At 38.7% G+C, this 18850-nt stretch overlaps 1 protein-coding gene across 1 annotated transcript; it reads right to left on the minus strand.

Moving 5' to 3' along the window:
• Nucleotides 1-401: 401 nt before the first annotated feature.
• Nucleotides 402-5865, minus strand: LOC107798348 (auxin response factor 2A). The gene is made up of 15 exons (XM_016621326.2): nt 5378-5865; nt 5163-5278; nt 4894-4989; nt 4699-4755; nt 4390-4545; nt 4218-4302; nt 3747-3837; nt 3507-3671; nt 3057-3176; nt 2798-2873; nt 2535-2706; nt 1483-2435; nt 1217-1407; nt 869-1062; nt 402-720 (listed from the first exon to the last, which is right to left on the minus strand). The coding sequence occupies exons 1-14, from the start codon at nt 5475-5477 to the stop codon at nt 885-887; spliced, it is 2556 nt and encodes an 851-aa protein (XP_016476812.2). The 5' UTR covers nt 5478-5865; the 3' UTR covers nt 402-720; nt 869-884.
• Nucleotides 5866-18850: the final 12985 nt, after the last annotated feature.

An 18850-nucleotide genomic window follows, 5' to 3' on the forward strand; every position in this document is an offset into this window, starting at 1 on the left:
CTGAGAAATGCGACTAACGCCGGCCTAAGTCTTGACGGGCTGACTGGTGAGGCAGAGAAACTGAGAAAGAATAGGGGAATCTAAGGGTAAACTAGTAAATTAGTTAATCCTCCTTGAGTTATCGATTTTACCCAATAGCAGAATTACCAAACCGATAACCCGTTACTGAACCGTTAACCCAATAACCCAATACCGATAACCCAATAAATAATTAACGACTCGGGTAATCGGTTTTATCCTATATATGCCCACCCCTACGCCAACCTCCAAAAGGAGACTGCAATTTGGTTGTGTCAACAAAGGGCAAAGAATCTGACCAATAAAAATAGCTAGGTCAATTGCAAAAATTTATGTCCTGTAGTCAAATTCTTATGACCAAATTGTAGAACTACAAACAGATGTTCACCCAGCAAAAAACTTCTTTTCTAACGCATTACCATACTTGCTGATACAAAATATGTAGTCTGCTGAAGCAGTTGGATACCAGTTCCACGTAAATCAACAGTAAAAGAGACAGGTACATGGTGTATCAACATTTTACTTACATCTAGAGCTAGAGAAATTGGTAAACGGGGTATGTACAGAATGGATTGACAATAGCAAGGTTAATGACCACGTTGATAATTTACATATACTATGTATAGATAGACACGAGGCCAGAAATTGGCTCCAAAAAGGGGGTCCAAAACTGCAAGCCATCTCCTCTGCAATCTTATAAACCTGTCAAAATACCACCAACAGTAGTTAAGCAACTAGAAAGAGCAGATGGAGTAACCTCCATCCCTAATTTTCAGGAAAATTAAAGAAGAAATGAAGCAGAAAGTAAGAAATCGATTGCTTGCTCTTCCATTTGATTTCTTTCGAATACCTCGATTGAGGAAAATCTAGGATTCTTCTTGACCAGATTCAGAAGGATGTTGCAGACTCTTCACTTCTTTGGCTTCTGAGCCCTCTGCAACAGAGGAAGTGTCTTCACCTTTTGAATTAAGAGTTCCGGGATTCATCCGCTGCACCTCCTCTTTTGTATAGATAAAAATCTTGCGAACCATACCACAAAATTCCCTGTTCGCCAACCAGTGTTAGGCACAAGCATAGATAACGAACAAACACCAAAAACACACAGCAGTGATCCCGAGACACTGCTACATAAGGAAGCAGCTCCAGGAGGAAAGAAAATCATCTCTGACGTATAAAAGCAAAGATGGGTAGTACTTACTGCCATGGATCATCTCCAACAAGCATCATGTCACCCTCGTCATCAGTGTACACAACCAGCCAACTCTTACTCCGAGCCTTGAGTTCACCATTAAAATCAAAAAGCTGATCTAGTTCAGCAATTAATTCATCGTAATTGTTGAATTTTGCAAGATCCACAGACCTTCCGAGTGCTGTACCCTGTTTGTGCACCTGTATGCAAAATGAATTGTTAGAAATTTCATTAAAGCAAACAGCCAAAGCCATGAGAAAGGAGCAGATTTAAACCTTGGTGCAGCTCCTTGTCGAACTACTATGACCTTTGGCATCCCTATCTCTAGCAGCAAGATGAGAGGTATGAAATTGTTTGTCCTGATCATTAGCTGTAATCCCATCATCTAGCACCTTTGATCCCTTTGATTGCTCAGACCTTTGATCAGAATCAGTAGCAGGGGATTGATGAGAATTTATACCAATATTCATGTTACTTGCTGAGTCCATCAATGAACTTTTCCGTGTCATTACAGGATCTGTGCAAACATTACTTGTAAGGGGAATGCCAAAGAGTTTGCAGTTTCCCTCTTTTGGTTTCACAGCCTCGGGTTTCTGTACTACAGTGGGTTTATGCATCAAATCTCTTGAATGAGAGGAGAGCTGAAAGTAAGGCGACACTGATTGAGGCATAAACCAGCTTCCCTGCTGATTGTCAACCCTATGACCAGGAAGGACTGAAAACTTGCCAAAACCACTATACCTAGCATCTCCCTGCATTTGATAGGGAGTATCAGCACCTTGACCAGGAGCTTTTGATCCTGAATCCATCAGATTAAGTGAGAGACCGGAAGACAACAGAGACCATGGCTTTCCCAGTAAGCTGAAATCCTTTTCCTGGTCTTGTGCTTGTCGCTTCACCAAGCTAGCACCAAATGCTGTTTTGTCCGCAGAGGGTAAACAGAACCCATGGGAGGAGTTATTTTGCACTCCAAAACCTGATAATAGATCTGTGAGAGATGACTCAGGCCTCCCTAAAGGTAACCATTTGTCTGACAGATATCTTTTCGACGCAGAATGAATATCAATCTTCTCATCATCCACTGATGGTGGCCATAACATTGGTTTCTCAGATACGTCTGAGTCATTACTTTCTGCAAAACCGCCTCTCAAGGCCGATAACTCTTGACCTTGCAAGACCCTCGAAAACCCACTGGCTTGTGAAGGGTCTGCAGTTATTCTGGATGAACCTAAAAAAATCCGAAAATGCATGACAATTACTTAGCTTGAGTCTGATACTTAAAAGCGGCGCAAGATACAGAATAAAAAAGATCAGATGAGATATCCACCTTCCCTAGTGAGGACAGATGAATCAGGAGATGAGGGCAAAATGCTGGATCTAGGCCTTTTTGGCCTTGCAATTGGAGGTGCATTAAGTGCAGGAGGGCTAAGAGCTGGCTCTATTTTCCAGGGCGAAACTCGATCTGGCCTGGGAATGGTAGAATTTTCATCCCACCGAACCTTTAAAAACCATTAATGAATGATTTTTAGTGTGATATGAGATTATGAGGTAAAAGAAACAATCAAACCACGAAAATAAAATGAATACTACCTTCAGACATCTCCACTTGGACTCGGGCCACCTTTTGGGATCAGAATCTTCCGTGCCAACTATAGTTCCAGTAAACCTATAACATTGTAAGTTAACTAAATCAGAGAAGTGAAGAGAAAATACCCTGTTACAGAAAATTGAATCAAACATTCTAATAATTTAACCGTAACACACAGAGGTCAAGATTAGAACCAGTAAGTCAGATATTTAAATAGTAAAATGATGATCTCTATTGATGGTAAACTAAACTGCAGCATACCTCTGCTCTGGAGCTTCTTCACCTTCAAATCTCATCTTAAACCTCATTCCAATGGAGTAATTGTTTTTCACGGACTCCATGTACTGGTCATATGGAACTATAAACTCAGCAGGGCTTGTCCTGTAAGATGAAAACTAAGTTGGTAAGGACTGTTAATCCTTTTGTCAGTGTTACACCAACAACAATTCAAGAACCTACTTATCACCCTGCTATCCCCCATGAATGAACTTTAAAATACTGCAATTCATCTGATTGTTAGGTGCCATCAAAGATATGAAGCATCCAGTTATTTTAGATGGCAACCAATTTAGATAAAATGCTTTACCAAATGCACAGATGACAAGCAATGAAACAACAACATTAAATGTAGCATTTAACTCTACAACTTATAATCAAAGATCTCTAGCTATGGCCTTCAAAGTCTTTGTTTGATCGTTACAGACCAGGTACCTTGGTTTGTAATACACGGTGAACATTGTTTTTGTTTGAATGGCATGCCAAGCTGTCGCAAGTACACCGAGATGCATGCTATGACTTGATATCACCGATGATGGAGCATTTCCCTGCTGCCTCATGGCACGTCTAACTCCAACACGAAGCTCCCCATTCTCACCTCTAAAGTAGCACAATGCAACAGATCAGACTCTACTTAATGGAACAAATAAATTCAGAGGGTTCTGCCAGACGAACCTAAGAAATATGAATGCATCCCCAGCAACAAGCCTTTTTGAACTAACGAAGACACTCCAACCACTCTGAAGAAGATGTCTCCTTGGTTGGCCTGGAGTTCAAATGCTAGGGTGAGAAACAAAGCAGAGGTTATATAGCAGGATAAACAAGCCCACCCTACCAACAAAGGCATTTCAGTGCACCAAAAATAAAGCAACATGCTACCATACTTCCAAAGACAAATCTTTACACGAAGAAAAGGGAAAGAGAAAGTTTACAACCTCGGTCTATAATTACAGAAGCAGAAATCTGTTAACCAACTTCTCCACTCCCCCTTCACACTCCCTATCAAGTCATCCGCTTAACATTTTTAAAAGTGCCAGACTTATAGCAATTTTCATCAGGACGTGGTGATAACAAGAATGCAACTGGCATGTCATACCGTCAATAGGACTTGATAGGTAGAATGCGCTACGTGAAAGTGCATCTTACCGCGGAATATATGCCTGAAGCGCCACTCATTCCCATGTAAATCCTTGGCTACCAACTCCTGTGTTGGAGGTTGTCGAGACATATCCTGTTACAGATGCAACTTAAAATCTATAAGCCACTCCATTTCCCCAAAAAATGGACAACGAACCCATAATAACTGAATGCTTCTAACCAGTGGGGGCAGGCATTCATCAGCATGCCGTCTCAAGACGGAAAATCCACCATGAGTGCTTGTATCGGATGCTGTTAGTGTCTTACAAAAAGAGTGTACATGAAATCGTGGTGGAGGAGGGCGCATAGATTCCTTCTTCACAGTATTCTCATCTTGCTACAACAGTCATTTTAGAACATTAGATAAAATTTCAACTGGAACTTCAAAATTCAAGATTCAAATAGGTGTACATACTTTATTCAACATAAGATCAGAAAACTGAAAAATAAAAGAAAAAAGTTAATTACTGTAAACATATGGTAAACCTACATTTGGCTCCGGCATCAAAGTCACTTGTGCAAACACCTCATCAGTATCTGGTTCAGCCTGAAACGCACTCAAAAGTCAATACATAAACACCAACAAAGTACAATCCTGTATAGATAAGAAGTCCATAAAAGGGGAAAAAGTATGGTTTGCTAAAGTACCCACACACTAACACAACAGCATGAAGGAAATCATTACCTTCAACAGGACGTTAACCACGCGGCATAGGATCTTAGAAGGAAGATTATACAAAGGCATCTGCTGATCAGCCACTTGATTAGTTGATGCTTCAACCTATCATACAAGGATCGTGATTGAAATTAAGGTATCGAGCTACATAAAAATTACAGGAAAAACAGAGTATTCCGGAAATGTATGTTCAGCAGTGCAGTTGAAAGTGAAATTGCAAACGGGATTTCCATAAACCTGAGGTCGAAAACGGATTAAAAGAATTTTGAGAAACAAACCTGCTCGATATGACCTTGAGGGAAGTAGTACACCAGCTCACCCTCACGAGGAACCGTCACGAGCGGACCAGCACACGCGCGCCAAAGCTCCGTGTACAACGCTGTCTCAGCATCAACTTTGTAAACAAAAACAAACACAAATTAGCGAACTCCCTGGAAACTCCGACTTACGGAACAAATCACTCCAATTAACAGCAAAAAATCCGGTCTAGTACCTTTTCCGACAACGGGAGCACTCCGAACAGTCTCTGAGACCGGTCTTGAGCCATCAATTGGCTCGTTGTAACCTTTAATCGACACCTCTGAAGTAGCCATTTTCCGTACAATAATTCTCAACACAGATCTCTCATCTCCAAGCACAAATTCATTCTCAACAAAAGGAAACTTACTTCTCAAAAATTAACAACAAAATTCACCACACAAAAATCACCGAACTGTACCAAATCAACACGGGTAACCAAATCAGACCAAAAGTAGCAATCAAAACACTAGGTACAAGTTCAACAACTTTCTCACTCTAATTTCTCTCTCTATATCAGCAAAATATTTTGTATATGTGCGTATCTATCTTTGAGGATAGGGGAGCTCCTTCATGTAGTGATGAGAGAGAGAGAAAGAGAAAAGCATTGAGGGGAAAGAGCGAGAGCCTTTCGATAACCAAAGGGGTCAAAACGGGTGCAGCAATCATTTCAACCGCGGTCCAAATTCTAACCCGAGTTAGGAAACTTCCTATAGCCCGTTGATTTCTGTCTTTTCAACCGGGTATAGCCGGTAGTCAAGACACTGTCTGGGGGGACAAATCATAAAGGGATATTAACGGCGTGTACGGTTACACGTTAGGCGCTGTCGTATTCTCATTGGCTTGGAAGCTGACGACGTCGGTGTTTTGCCGTTAATAGAATATTATTACTCCTATTCTGTTATTATGGGGAAGCGGCCCTGTCGTGCTATTAACGGGCAATGTAAGATGGGATAGGGGAGGGGTTAAAGTACGCACCAGCCATTCCTAAAAGTGGCGCACGTTAACCGTGGTTACTTTTTAATTAAATGTCCTCTCTCTCTCTCTTTTTCACTATTTTGTGGGCTTTTTAATATATGATTAAAAGACGTCTCTCAGCGTAGTACTCCTGCCTCCAAGATACCTGCAAAACACCATGCCAGCAAGGAAAGCATGGGTTCCGTCTTCTTCTTTTTTTAACTGCATAATATAAATAAATATGTTTTGCCTTTTCATCCAATGAATAATTAAATAATTAATTTAAGTTATATATACACAAAAAAAATCATTAGTTGATAGATTTGTTTAATAAAAATTATAATGCATAAATTATTTGTACATAGCTCAATAATATAAGGATTGTTATGTGAAAATAAACAATACGGAGATTATATAACAAGAGTTAATCATACATCAATTATTACACGACAACATATTCAATGTAATCCCACACGCGTAAATTATTATAAGATTAATAAATGATTGTTTTAAGGGGTTGCCTATTGTATGAGAATGCTTGTCTTAAGATGCTCTCAGTTCTCTCTCGGCGCATGATACGTTAGGGTTTACTAACATGCGCCTACTCCGACATGACGCGGAAGAAAAGACAATCGGGTCCGATTCCGGCCGTTCCCAAAGCCCCGACGCCGACCTCTAGGCAGATAACACCAGAATCAGGTGTTCCCCGGTCCTTAGCACCAATTCAATTGGGTCATCGGCTACCAGGAATAGGGAGTGCTCTCATAGTGCTACAAAAAGGCCCCCAGCCGAACGTTGCATAAACTTCACAGGATCCTAATGTAGGGGCTTCGAATGCGGCAAGGAAACTGACCTTCTCAGCCACTTCTAGCGGAGTCAAGCCTACAATGGCTAAAGTAGTCAAAGGAAACAGAGAGCAACAAATACGATTGAAACTTGATTACTTCCCGCTCGTAATGAAGGATGGAATGAAAGTAGTTAAGTTAAACTCCCAGAAAATAGCTGAGCAGAATCGGAAGTGGAGTCTAGCATTAATTGGATATGTCATTGGAGGTAACCCTACATTCAAGGAAATGCTGAAGTTTGCATATAGAGTATGGGTTTTCGTTACTACACCTAAAGTATTTCTACATAATGATGGTTACTTCATTTTCAAATTCAAGAGTGAGGAAGATAAAGTAGTGATTCTGCAACAAGGGTCTTATACGTAAGCAGTGGGATATAGAGTTCCAAATTAGAAATGAGCCTACTCAAATTGTTCCTATGTAGGTAATGTTCCCAAACTTGCCAATTCAGTTCTGGGCCCCTAGAAATCTAGGTAGAATAGCAAGCTGTTTTGAGAAACCCGTGTACTGATAAGTTTACTCCTCTAGAGCACATAATTGCTTGTGCTAGGATATTGATAGAGATGGATATATCACTTTCTTTGCCTAACTCAATCTCCCTTGAATTGACTAATGGGAAGTATTGCTTACAACCTATTGAGTACGAGTGGAAGCCCATGTATTGCCAAGATTGTTTATAATTGGGGCATATCACAGGAAAATTCAAGGAGGAACCAGCAGTGCCAAAACAACCTCAACTCGATAACAAGAAGAAACAAAAGAAGATGGAATGGAAAGCTAAGGATATGCCTAGTCAGAAAGGGGAAAATCAGGCTACTAATCAAGCAACTAAACAAGGTGTTAGCAAGGAGCATTCTAAAGATGACAAAGAACTTAATAGGGAAGTGCAACAACAGAGGAAGCAAATTGACGGAGGGAAACAAACAATGCCAAGAACTACTGATAAGAGTCGAGGAATTAATGAGCTGGAAATAATGCTTAGAAAAAATCAATTTAGTTCTTTGAGAATACAACTAGAGGTAACCACTAATAAAGTGGTAAGGGGCACTACTCCAACTAACCCGCCTCCATGATCTTTAGATCATGAAACATTAGAGGGCTGAATAATCTCTTCAAGCATGAGGAATTCAAATCCCTTATGCTTAAGAATAAAGTGACTCTTTTGAGCTGCATTGAGACAAAAGTTAAGCCTAAAAGTGCAGGGAATATTCAAAAGAAGACAGGGGCAGATTGGCAGGTTCATTGTGATTATGCAGTTTGCCCAAATGAAAAAATATGGGTCTGCTGGAAACCACAACAGGTGGAAGTTGATATCCAGTATTCACAACCTCAGATAATTCATTGCTGGGTAAAAGATAAGAAATCCCAATTTTCTTGTTGTGCAACTTTTGTATATGGATATAACATTATTGATGGAAGGAAGGATATTGTGAGACAATTGAGACTACTTAACAGTATCATGGTTGATCCCTGCATTGTTCTTGGTAATTTCAACACCATCTTGTCTGTTAATGATAGAATTAATGGAGCACCAGTTCAACAGATAGAAACACAAGACTTTCAAGACTGTGTTGATGAGATTGGACTTGGTCAGATTAGAAGAAAGAGATGTCAATACTCATGGTGTAACAAGAGAGAACCTGGATACAGAATCTATAGCTTGATTGACTGGGCATTTGGCAATGCTCAATGGATTAGCATGTATAGTAGTATGGAAGCTCATTATCTAAACCCTAGTTGTTTAGACCACTCTCCTATACTACTTACTACTAATATTGTAAGACAAAAGCTCCCAGAACCTTTTAGACTTACCAATGTTATACAATAACAACAATCATTCAAATAAGTGGTACAATCTGTATGGGAATCCAGCAAACCTGAATATGCTATATATGCTGTTTGCAAAAAACTGAAGCACATAAAACTTGTTGTGAAGCAGATGAACAAAGAGATGACCAAGCAGGGTCAGAAAATTATGGACCTACAAGTTAAGCTCAAAGACACTCAGGAAGAACTGGAAACAGGCCTGTATAATGCTCAATTGATTATGGAAGAGAAAGAGTTAATGCTGGAAATTGAGAAATGGGCTGCAATCCATGAGAGTGTCCTTAGACAGAAGTCAAGAGCTGTATGGTTCACATGGATATTCAAAATTTAAGTTTTTCTATGCTCAGCTTAAAGCTGCACATTCTAGAAACAACATAGCATTCATTTGCAATGAGCATGGAGTACAAATGACATACCCTAATCAGGTGAAACAAAAACTCACAATATTCTTTCAACAGTTTTTGGGAAATAGAGCATAAGAATTATCCTGTTTGAGTACATACATTGCCAACTATGGCCCTTGCTTGTAGAGGGAACAACAACAGTTGCTGAATGCTGATTCAACCTGTAACAAGATTGGATATTTTCAGGCACTGAGAGATCTACACAATGATAAATCTCCGTGAGTGGATGTATTCAATGCAATTTTTTTTAGAGAATACTGGAGTGTGATAGGGGAGGATGTTATTGAAGTTGTTCTATAATTCGTTGAGTATGGGAACCTACTAAGGGAAGTGAATTGCACTACTTACTCTGGCACCAAAGGTGACAAATCATACCTATGTGAAGTAGCATAGGCCCATAGTATGTTGTACCAATTTATATAAGCTTATAGCAAGAATTTTCACTCCCAGACTCAAATGGTAGTAAATTAATTGGTTGGAGCTTCACAATCAATATTTATAGCAGTGAGAGTATCCTAGACAATGTAATAGTGGCATATGAGCTAGTTAAGGGTTACACACGAAAAAGGAGATAGGATGCATTACCAAAATTGATATAAGAAAGGTATATGACTCAGTGGAATGAGACTTTCTTAAAGTTGTTCTACTAGAATTTAGATTTCCTGAAAATTTTGTTGGGTGGATTGTGAAATATGTAACTACTGTGAGCTATTCCATTTTAATAAATGGTTCAATTGCTCCTAAGTTTGTGGCAAAGAAAGGGTTGAGACAGGGTGACCCCATGTTCCCATATCTATTTGTCTTGGTCATGGAATATCTCAACAGATCCTTAAAACAACTACATCATAACCCAGACTTTAATTATCACCCGAGATGTAGTAAAATTAAGCTGGTCCATATTTGTTTTGCTGATGATTTGCTATTGTGTTGTAGGGCTGACATAACTTCCATACAGATTATGCTTCAAGCTTTTAATCACTTCTCTAGTTTACCTGGCTTGAACGCAAATTTGTATAAGAGCTCACTATACATCTCTGGTGTCCAACAAGCATTGAAAGATCAGATCTTGAATGAAATGTGATTTGCAGTAGGTAAGTTGCCCTTTAAATATCTGGGGGTACCCTTTTCCTACAAGAAGACTACTATACAACAATGTATGCCACTTGTGGAGAGAATGACTTCCAAGATCAGGTGTTGGACTACTAAGTTTCTATCTTATAATGGGAGAGTCCAACTGACGAAGAGTGTTCTCTTTAAAATGCAGACATACTGCCTCAAGTCTTTATGATACCAAAAAAAGTTATACAATTATTCACTAGTATTTGCAGAACCTTTATATGGACTAGGAGGGTGAAGCCTCAAGAAACGCCTTGGTTTCCTTGGAGTCATTATGCATGCCAAGGGTTGCAGGAGGTCTAAAGTTGATTGATTTTAACATATGGAATAAAGCAGTCATATGCAAATTATTTTTGGTAGTTACTTCAAGGAAAGAGTCTCGATGGGTGCAATGGATACATTGATTATACGTAAAGAACAAAAACCTAATTGCTATGAAGACTCCTCCACAGGCATGCTGGCTTGTGTGGAAAATTTTCAACGCAAGGAGCTAGTTTGACAATAAGTACTGTATGGTGGAACTCCAAAAATGTTGTATTGATAGTGACTTTAGCATAAAGAAAGCTTATCTATTTTTTCAGCCGCAGTATCCGAAGGTACCATGGAAACATCTCACTATAGGAGCGAGACAGGTACCCATACATCAGTTCATTCTTAGGCTAACTATTAAACAAAGACTAGCCACTGTTGACTAACTAGAGAAATGGGGGATAAATGTTCCCATGGAGGCATGAACTGTGTGTTGTGTTCAATGGGAGTTACAGAATCACTAATGCATATGTTCTTTGAATACAACTACGCGAGACACATCTGGACCTCTTTATTTAAGATGGATGGATGAGGGAAAACAACCCAAGACATGAAATGATGAAGTGGACTGGATCTCCAAGAGGAGTCGGGGAAGTAGAGCAAGAGCAGAAATACTGGCATGGTTATTTGCTGCAACTGTATATCACATATGGAGTGTGAAGGTGTTGGTTTATGTTTAGTCAACAATGGCATGCCAATTGGAAGAGTTGGTGGAAAGAGTTGGTGTGGATGCTAGGAGGAAGCTTCCTCCTTTGATGTCACCCATGACATCAAGAGGAGGTAGTTTGATGTCACCAATGACATCAAGAGGAGGTCTTTACCTCTATAAATAGATGCACTCCTTCATTTGTAGAAACCATCCCAAAAATAATACAACACATTGTAGTGAGTAGAGAGTTAAGAGAGAAATTCTCTTAAGTGTAATTGGGAACTCTCCCCTTCCTTTGTTAATATTAAAAAGGCAACTGTTCTCTGGTAGACGTAGGATTATTTTGATCCGAACCACGTTAAATCTTGTGTTCTTTCTTTTACGTTTCCGCTAACAAATGGTATCAGAGCAACAGGATTCTTTAACGATCCAAGGAGGAAGAACAAGCAAAAATGAGTTCCATGAAGTTTGAAATTGATAGATTCAGTGGACGCAACAACTTCAATATCTGGAAGATCCAGATGATGGCGTTACTGCGGAGGGAAGGTTCAATCCATGCTATTGACGGAAAGTATCCTAAGGATATATCAGCTCCCGATAAGGAGAAGATTGAAGGGGATGCATTGAGTGCAATCCAACTATCCCTTGCACCTAACGTGCTTTGTGAAGTGAGTACGGGTACCGAAGAGATGGCCAAACAGTTATGGGAAAAGCTAGAAGGGCTATACCAAGACCGATCAGTGACAACAAGGATGTTGTTACAACAACGTCTTCAAACATTTAAGATGGAGTCAGGTACTTCGTTACAAGATCATTTAGATGCGTTCAATAAACTTGTCATGGACTTATAGATTGCAGGAATTAAAAAGGAGGAGGAGACGCTTGCATGTGCTTTGCTATTTTCATTGACTTATCGTGATATTGAGAATTGAGAATTCAATGATGTATAGCAAGGAGCCTATCAAGCTTGAGCAAGTGCGGCAGGCACTTAACTCTAGTGATGTGCGGAGGCACATTGAAGGAGATAGAGATGACCAGGCAAGTGGGCTCTTTGTGAGAGGCCGGACTAGCCAACAGGGAAAGAGCAAATCAAAGCACATATCAAAGTCTCGTGTGAACAAGAAGAACACATAGTGTTGGGATTGTGGCAAGAAGGGGCACTTTGAACGAGACTGCCCAATGTCAAAGTCTAAGGAAAAAGCGAGTGCATCCACAGTTGAATAGGTACATGATTTTGATAATGATTATGTACTAACAACATCGTGTTATAATAATAGTAGTTATGGAAATAAATAGGTGTTAGACTCTGCTTGCACTCTGCATATGACGTTCCGAAAAAATTGGTTTAATAGCTATGAGAAAAGTGGAAGAACCGTAGTAATGGGCAATAATGCAACTTGTGCAATAGTTGGCATTGGCTCAGTTCGGGTTCGCTGCCATGATGGAGTCGTGAGGACTATTACACAAGTCCGTCACGTTCCTGATCTGAAGAAGAATTTGATCTCCCTGAGTACTCTGGATGAACAAGGCTACAGGTACATGAGCGAACAGGAACTATAAAGGTGACTAAAGATTCTTTAGTCATGCTGAAAGACAAGCTGGAGAACGGCCTTTACACATTGGCCGGAAGCACCATTGTTGGCTCTGCAAATGCATCTACAATGCAGTTATCTAATGATGACAAGGCAAGACTATGGCACATGAGACTGGGTCATATGAGTGCACGTGGACTGGAGATGTTGAGCAATCGTAACCTTTTGGAAGGTGAGAACATCATCATACTTGACTTCTGTGAGCATTGCGTTCTAGGGAAGCAAAAGAAGGCCAGCTTCAGCACTGGCAAACACAAGACAAGAGAAATGCTAGACTACATCCATTCAGATTTATGGGGTCCCTCTAAACTTCCATCGAAGGGCAAAAAAAGGTATCTTCTCACTTTTATTAATGATTTATCACGAAAGGTTTGGGTGCATTTTTTGAAGGCAAAAAGTGATGCTTTTGAAGCATTTAAAGAGTGAAAGATTTTGGTTGAAAATCAAATGGAGCGGAAAATCAAGTATGTTCGCACAGACAATAGCTTGGAGTTTTGCAATAAAGAGTTTAATGAATTCTGCAAGGTTCATGGGATCTCAAGACATAGGACTGTCAGGCATACCCCACAGCAGAATGGAGTTGCCGAGAGAATGAACAGAACTCTTCTTGAAAAGGCTCGTTGTATGCTCCTACAAGCCAAAATGTCCAAAGTATTTTGGGCTGAAGCAGTTCACACTGCTGCTCATATAGTCAATCGATCTCCAGCATCGGCAATTTACTTTAAGACTCTGAATGAGGTATGGTCAGGTGAACCCTCTAACTATTCATACTTACGAGTATTTGGGTGTCCAGCTTATTATCACATTAATGAAGGAAAGCTTGAACCAAGGGTTAAAAAGCCCATATTCGTAGGGTATGTGGATGGAGTAAAATGGTACAAACTTTGGTGTTTGTCTTTACTCAAATTTATAGTTAGTAGAGATGTCACCTTTGATGAATCCTCTATACTTGATCCGCGTAAAGTTTCCGTAGAGTTTTCAGGAAACAAGAACGACGAGCAGGTGGAGCTTCCGGTGGAGCTTGCCAAGGAAAAGGATCAAGAGACTCAGGTTAAAGATGAGTCAGAAGATGTAGACCTTGAAGAACTTTCTGTCAATGAACCATACACAATTGCAAAAGGGAGGGAGAAGAGGCAGACACGAGAACCGGAATGCCTTATAGATCAAGCAAACTTGATTGCATATGCGTTTGTAGCTGCACAAGAAGAGATTAAGGATCTGGAGCCCTCCTCGTATATTGAAGCAACTTCTTGCAAGGATGTTGTACAATGGCGGTTAGCCATGACTGAAGAGATGGAGTCTCTTCACAAGAATCAGACATGGGTCTTAGTGAAAAGACAAAAGGGGAAGAGGACAGTTGGATGCAAGTGGGTCTACCGAAAGAAAGAGGGAATTCCTGAAGTGGAAAATGCTAGGTTCAAGGCGAGATTGGTTGCAAAAGGATTCAGTTAGAAAGAAGGAATTGACTACAATGAGATTTTCTCTCCAGTCGTGAAGCATAGCTCAATTCGCGTGCTACTAGCATTGGTTGCCCAATTTGACTTGGAGCTTCAACAGCTTGATGTCAAAACTGCTTTCTTACACGGTGATCTAGAAGAGACAATCTATATTGATCAGCCTGAAGGTTTTCTAGCTGAGGGAAAAGAAGATCACGTATGCCAACTAAAAAAGTCTTTGTATGGTTTGAAGCAATCCCCTAGACAGTGGTACAAGAGGTTTGATGCATTCATGACTACACATGAATTCTCAAGGAGTGCATTTGATAGCTGTGTGTATCACAAGAAGATGTCTGGTAACTCAATGATTTATTTACTATTGTATGTTGATGATATGCTTATTGCTGCTAACAACATTACAGAGATAAATGCTTTGAAGAAACTGTTGAGTAAGGAATTTGACATGAAAGATTTAGGAGCTGCAAAGAAAATCCTTGGTATGGAGATTTCAAGAGAAGACAGTGTTGTACATCTTTCTCAGAAGAGGTATATTGAAAGGGTTCACAAGAGATTCAATATGCATACATGCAAGCCTGTAAGTACACCATTGGCTCATCATTTTAAACTTTCAGAGTTACAAATGCCTCAGTCTGAGGATGAGGTGGAGCATATGTCAAAGATTCCTTATGCCAGTGCAGTTGGTAGCATTATGTATGCTATGGTATGCACACATCCAGATATTGCTTAATTTGTAAGTGTGGTAAGTAAATACATGTCCAGCCCAGGAAAGAGGCATTGAGAAGCTGTCAAGTGGATATTGAGATATCTCAAAGGAGCTTCTGGTGTCGGTCTGACCTTTCGAAAAAGTGGTGGAGGTATTTCAATTCTCGGTTATGTAGATTCTGACTATGCAGGAGATCTTGACAGAAGAAGGTCCACAACTGGATACATCTTTACCCTCGTTGGCAGTGCCGTTAGTTGGAAGTCGACTCTGCAGTCGATTGCCGCTTTGTCTACGACAGAAGCAGAATACATGACAGCAGCGGAGGCGGTGAAGGAAGCTATCTGGTTGAAAGGTTTAGTAGCGAAATTGAGTTTGGTTCAGCTGGAATCAACTCTTAGATGTGATAGTCAGAGTGCTATTCATCTAATGAAAAATCAGAGATTTCATGAGCGCACTAAACACATTGATGTCAAATTTCATTTTATTCGAGATGTTGTTGAAGAGGGAACTATCAAGGTCGTGAAGGTTATCACAAACGATAATGCTGCAGATATATTGACCAAGATAGTCTCACTCGCTGAGTTTGCACACTGCAAGGACTTGGCGGGGGTGTACATCAACTGATGTAACTCCGAAGAGAACAGTTGTTAGGTGGAGGTGGTATGTTCAACAATGGTATGATTCTTCTTGTTTCTTATAACGGGGGTGCCCAGTAAGCTTAGAAGTTTTGGCCAGAGTTGTTCACACGCACGCTCGAAACGCAAACCAAGGTGGAGATTGAAGGTGTTGGTTTATGTTTAGTCAATAATGACATGCCAATTGGAAGAGTTGGTGGAAAGAGTTGGTGTTGATGCTAGGAGGAAGCTTCCTCCTTTGATGTCACCCATGACATCAAGAGGAGGTAGTTTGATGTCACCAATGACATCAAGAGGAGGTCTTTACCTCTATAAATAGATGCACTCATTCATTTGTAGAAACCATCCCAAAAATAATACAACATATTGTTATGAGTAGAGAGTTAAGAGAGAAATTCTCTTAAGTGTAATTGGGAACTCTCCCCTTCCTTTGTTAATATTAAAAAGGCAATTGTTCTCTGGTGAACGTAGGATTATTTTGATCCGAACCACGTTAAATCTTGTGTTCTTTCTTTTACGTTTCTGCTAGCAGAGTGAACAAAATGCTAGAAGATTCCAGAGCGAAAGACATGAGAGTCACCACAGACTTAGAGAAATTGTTCTCTTTACCCTCGAGGGCAGAATTACAGGAAATGGAGGAAGATATTAGAAAGTTTAAATAGTTATTCTAGCTAAGAATAGCATGTATGTCAGCAAATACAAAAGGTGAATGTTTCTTAGATAGGCAGGAATATAGGTGGCTAGTTCTAGAGTCCAAACGGAACCAGCGAATGTACATATATACAAATGGTTGAATAAATCTTTTTATTTTGTCCAAAAATGGAAAAAAGATGCTCTCATTCACGTAACTACAATTACCTGTAAAAAAGTTTAATTTAACTGTGTAAATATTATTTATATTGTGAGTATATAAAACTTAAACCCTTAGGGGCTACGGGATATGTAACCTCAAATATATGTAAACGACCTTCAAAAATAGTTTCACACTATTACACTGTAAATGCACGATTTATAATCACAAGGTAACAATAGATAAATGTCTATCGAAAAATGCACTATCAATCTAGAAAATAAAGTGACTAACATGGTCTATCAAATTAAATTATACCAGGACCGTAAAAAAGTTAGAGGGATTTGTATTTATATCCGTTTTTTGGGTCACGCTTTAACTTATACCCGTTTTGCAACAAAAAAAAAGGTCAAGCATACCCACTTTTCGCGTAAACTTCAGGCGTGCGAGCCTGAAGTAGCAAAGACAATCACGCAAACATCAACATTTTAGTAGACAAGCCTGAAGTTGTTTGTAATTGCTGAACTTAAGCATTCTACTAACTGAAGTTTTGTTCTCTATTTGCTGAACTTAGCATGTTTTAGCTGAAATTTTGCCCTGGATTCATTAGTTTTGTCATAAAGTTTTTTCAAAAACTTCAGCAGAAGATGCTAAAGTTATTTAGTCCATTTGTAAAAACTTTAGCGCTAAATAAGCTGAAGTTTTTGTCCTACAGTCGTACTAGCTAAAGTTTCAAAGCTTCAGCATAATAGTTCAACTTGCATCAATAAAGCCGCAATCAGCTTGTATCAATAAAGCCGCAATCAGCTTGTTGTTTAATATTCCATTCCTGGATCAATCTGAATTCATTTCAAATATAATAGATACAGACAATATATTATAAATAGATGAAGAAAAGTTCTAAAACGTTGTTTCAACAAAAATGTAGTCATTAGGAGCAAATCAGCAGTAAAATATACTACAAATTACAAAAAATGAAGAGTAGAATAAAGAGCGGAAAAGAAAGGAGGAAGAAAGGAGCGCACATGTAGCCTGAAGTTGTAAAAATTAGGGTAAAAGTTAGTAAGTTACATTATTTGAATATATACTTCATCCAGTCCACTTTGATTGATTTTTAAATATATTTTTTTTGTGATCCCAATATTTATTTTTTTAGATATTAAGAAAGAATTAACTTCTTTTTTCGAAAGTTCTCCTTGAAATAAAAAGCCTAGGAGTATTTGTTATATTTTCAATGAATAAATTAAGGTTAATATGGTTAATTTTATTATTAATTAATACTAAAAGATGGATTCCTTAATATGTATGAAAACAACAAAAAATCGATTAAAGTGGACCGGAGGAAATAGTAAATTACCTTATCTCCAGTCTTTTTTACTCTTTATGGGAGAAGCAAAAAAAAAAGAGTACCATAAGGATAATGTCCTTATTTTCTGCAATTTAAAATTCTTTTTAATTATGTCTTTCTTTAAACACGTAACATAAACTAACTCCTTCTAGCAACATTAAACAGGATGTAATAAAACTGTTAAACCGGCGTTATTCAATGCTAAAAACGATTATGATCATCAAAATATTTTAATACTAGTACATATTTGTAACGAATTGCTTGTTCATTTAACTTTGTTTTTATTTATTGTACGTAATAATAACGGAACGCAGTAGAAGAAATTGAAAACGGAGGCATTGCATTATTACGTTGTGCTATCACGCAATAGCTCAACAGGGAAATATGCCAATCACGTGCGGGAAGGAAGGAGAAATAGAGTGCAGTAGAGCATACAGTAAGATCAAGTTATGCAGAATGGGACCCACCTGATTTTGTCTACTACTCACAGTGTGTGGTCTAAAGCTACAACCAGTGGCACCTTGGTGCAAAGTCCTTACAAAAAAAATTTATTCGTATTTAGGACCCATTTGGCCATAGAAAAAGTTTGCCTTTTCTTTTAAAAAAAAATTCTTTCTTTTTCAAAATTAGTGTTTAGCCATGAAATTTTTATTTTTTACTAGAAGATAAATTTAGGAATATTTAAAAATTTTAAAAACTCTAAAAAATTATTTTTCAAAATTTTCAGATCACACACAAAAATTAGAAAACAACCCAAAATTGTACTCATGTCCAAACACAACTCTAATTTTCAAATACCAATTTTACTTGAATTTTTTCGTATTTTTACAATTCTTATGTGCAAACGTCCACTTAGTGTTAGCAATTATTCCCTTATTTCAAATTAACAGTCATTTTAGCTTAAAAAATTATTCTAAAATAATTATGGATTTAGAAAACAAGACGAAAATGTTAATAATTTCTACCATTAATATTAAAGAAATAAGAAGAAGAATGCACATTATTTAAGAGGAAAAATCAACGTAAAATTACTTAAA

The sequence above is a fragment of the Nicotiana tabacum genome, chromosome 6, assembly GCF_000715075.1.
Source record: "Nicotiana tabacum cultivar K326 chromosome 6, ASM71507v2, whole genome shotgun sequence".
NCBI lineage: Eukaryota > Viridiplantae > Streptophyta > Magnoliopsida > Solanales > Solanaceae > Nicotiana > Nicotiana tabacum.

Bases quoted from the DNA above. Each gene is read 5' to 3' on its own strand.
- LOC107798348 (XM_016621326.2), bottom strand. From the start codon at position 5,477: ATGGCTACTTCAGAGGTGTCGATTAAAGGTTACAACGAGCCAATTGAT. The intron at 2,436-2,534 runs GTGGATATCTCA...GGATTTTTTTAG, and splicing joins ATCTGTCCTCACTAGGGAAG to GTTCATCCAGAATAACTGCA. The intron at 1,063-1,216 runs GTAAGTACTACC...GTTGGCGAACAG, and splicing joins GTTGGAGATGATCCATGGCA to GGAATTTTGTGGTATGGTTC.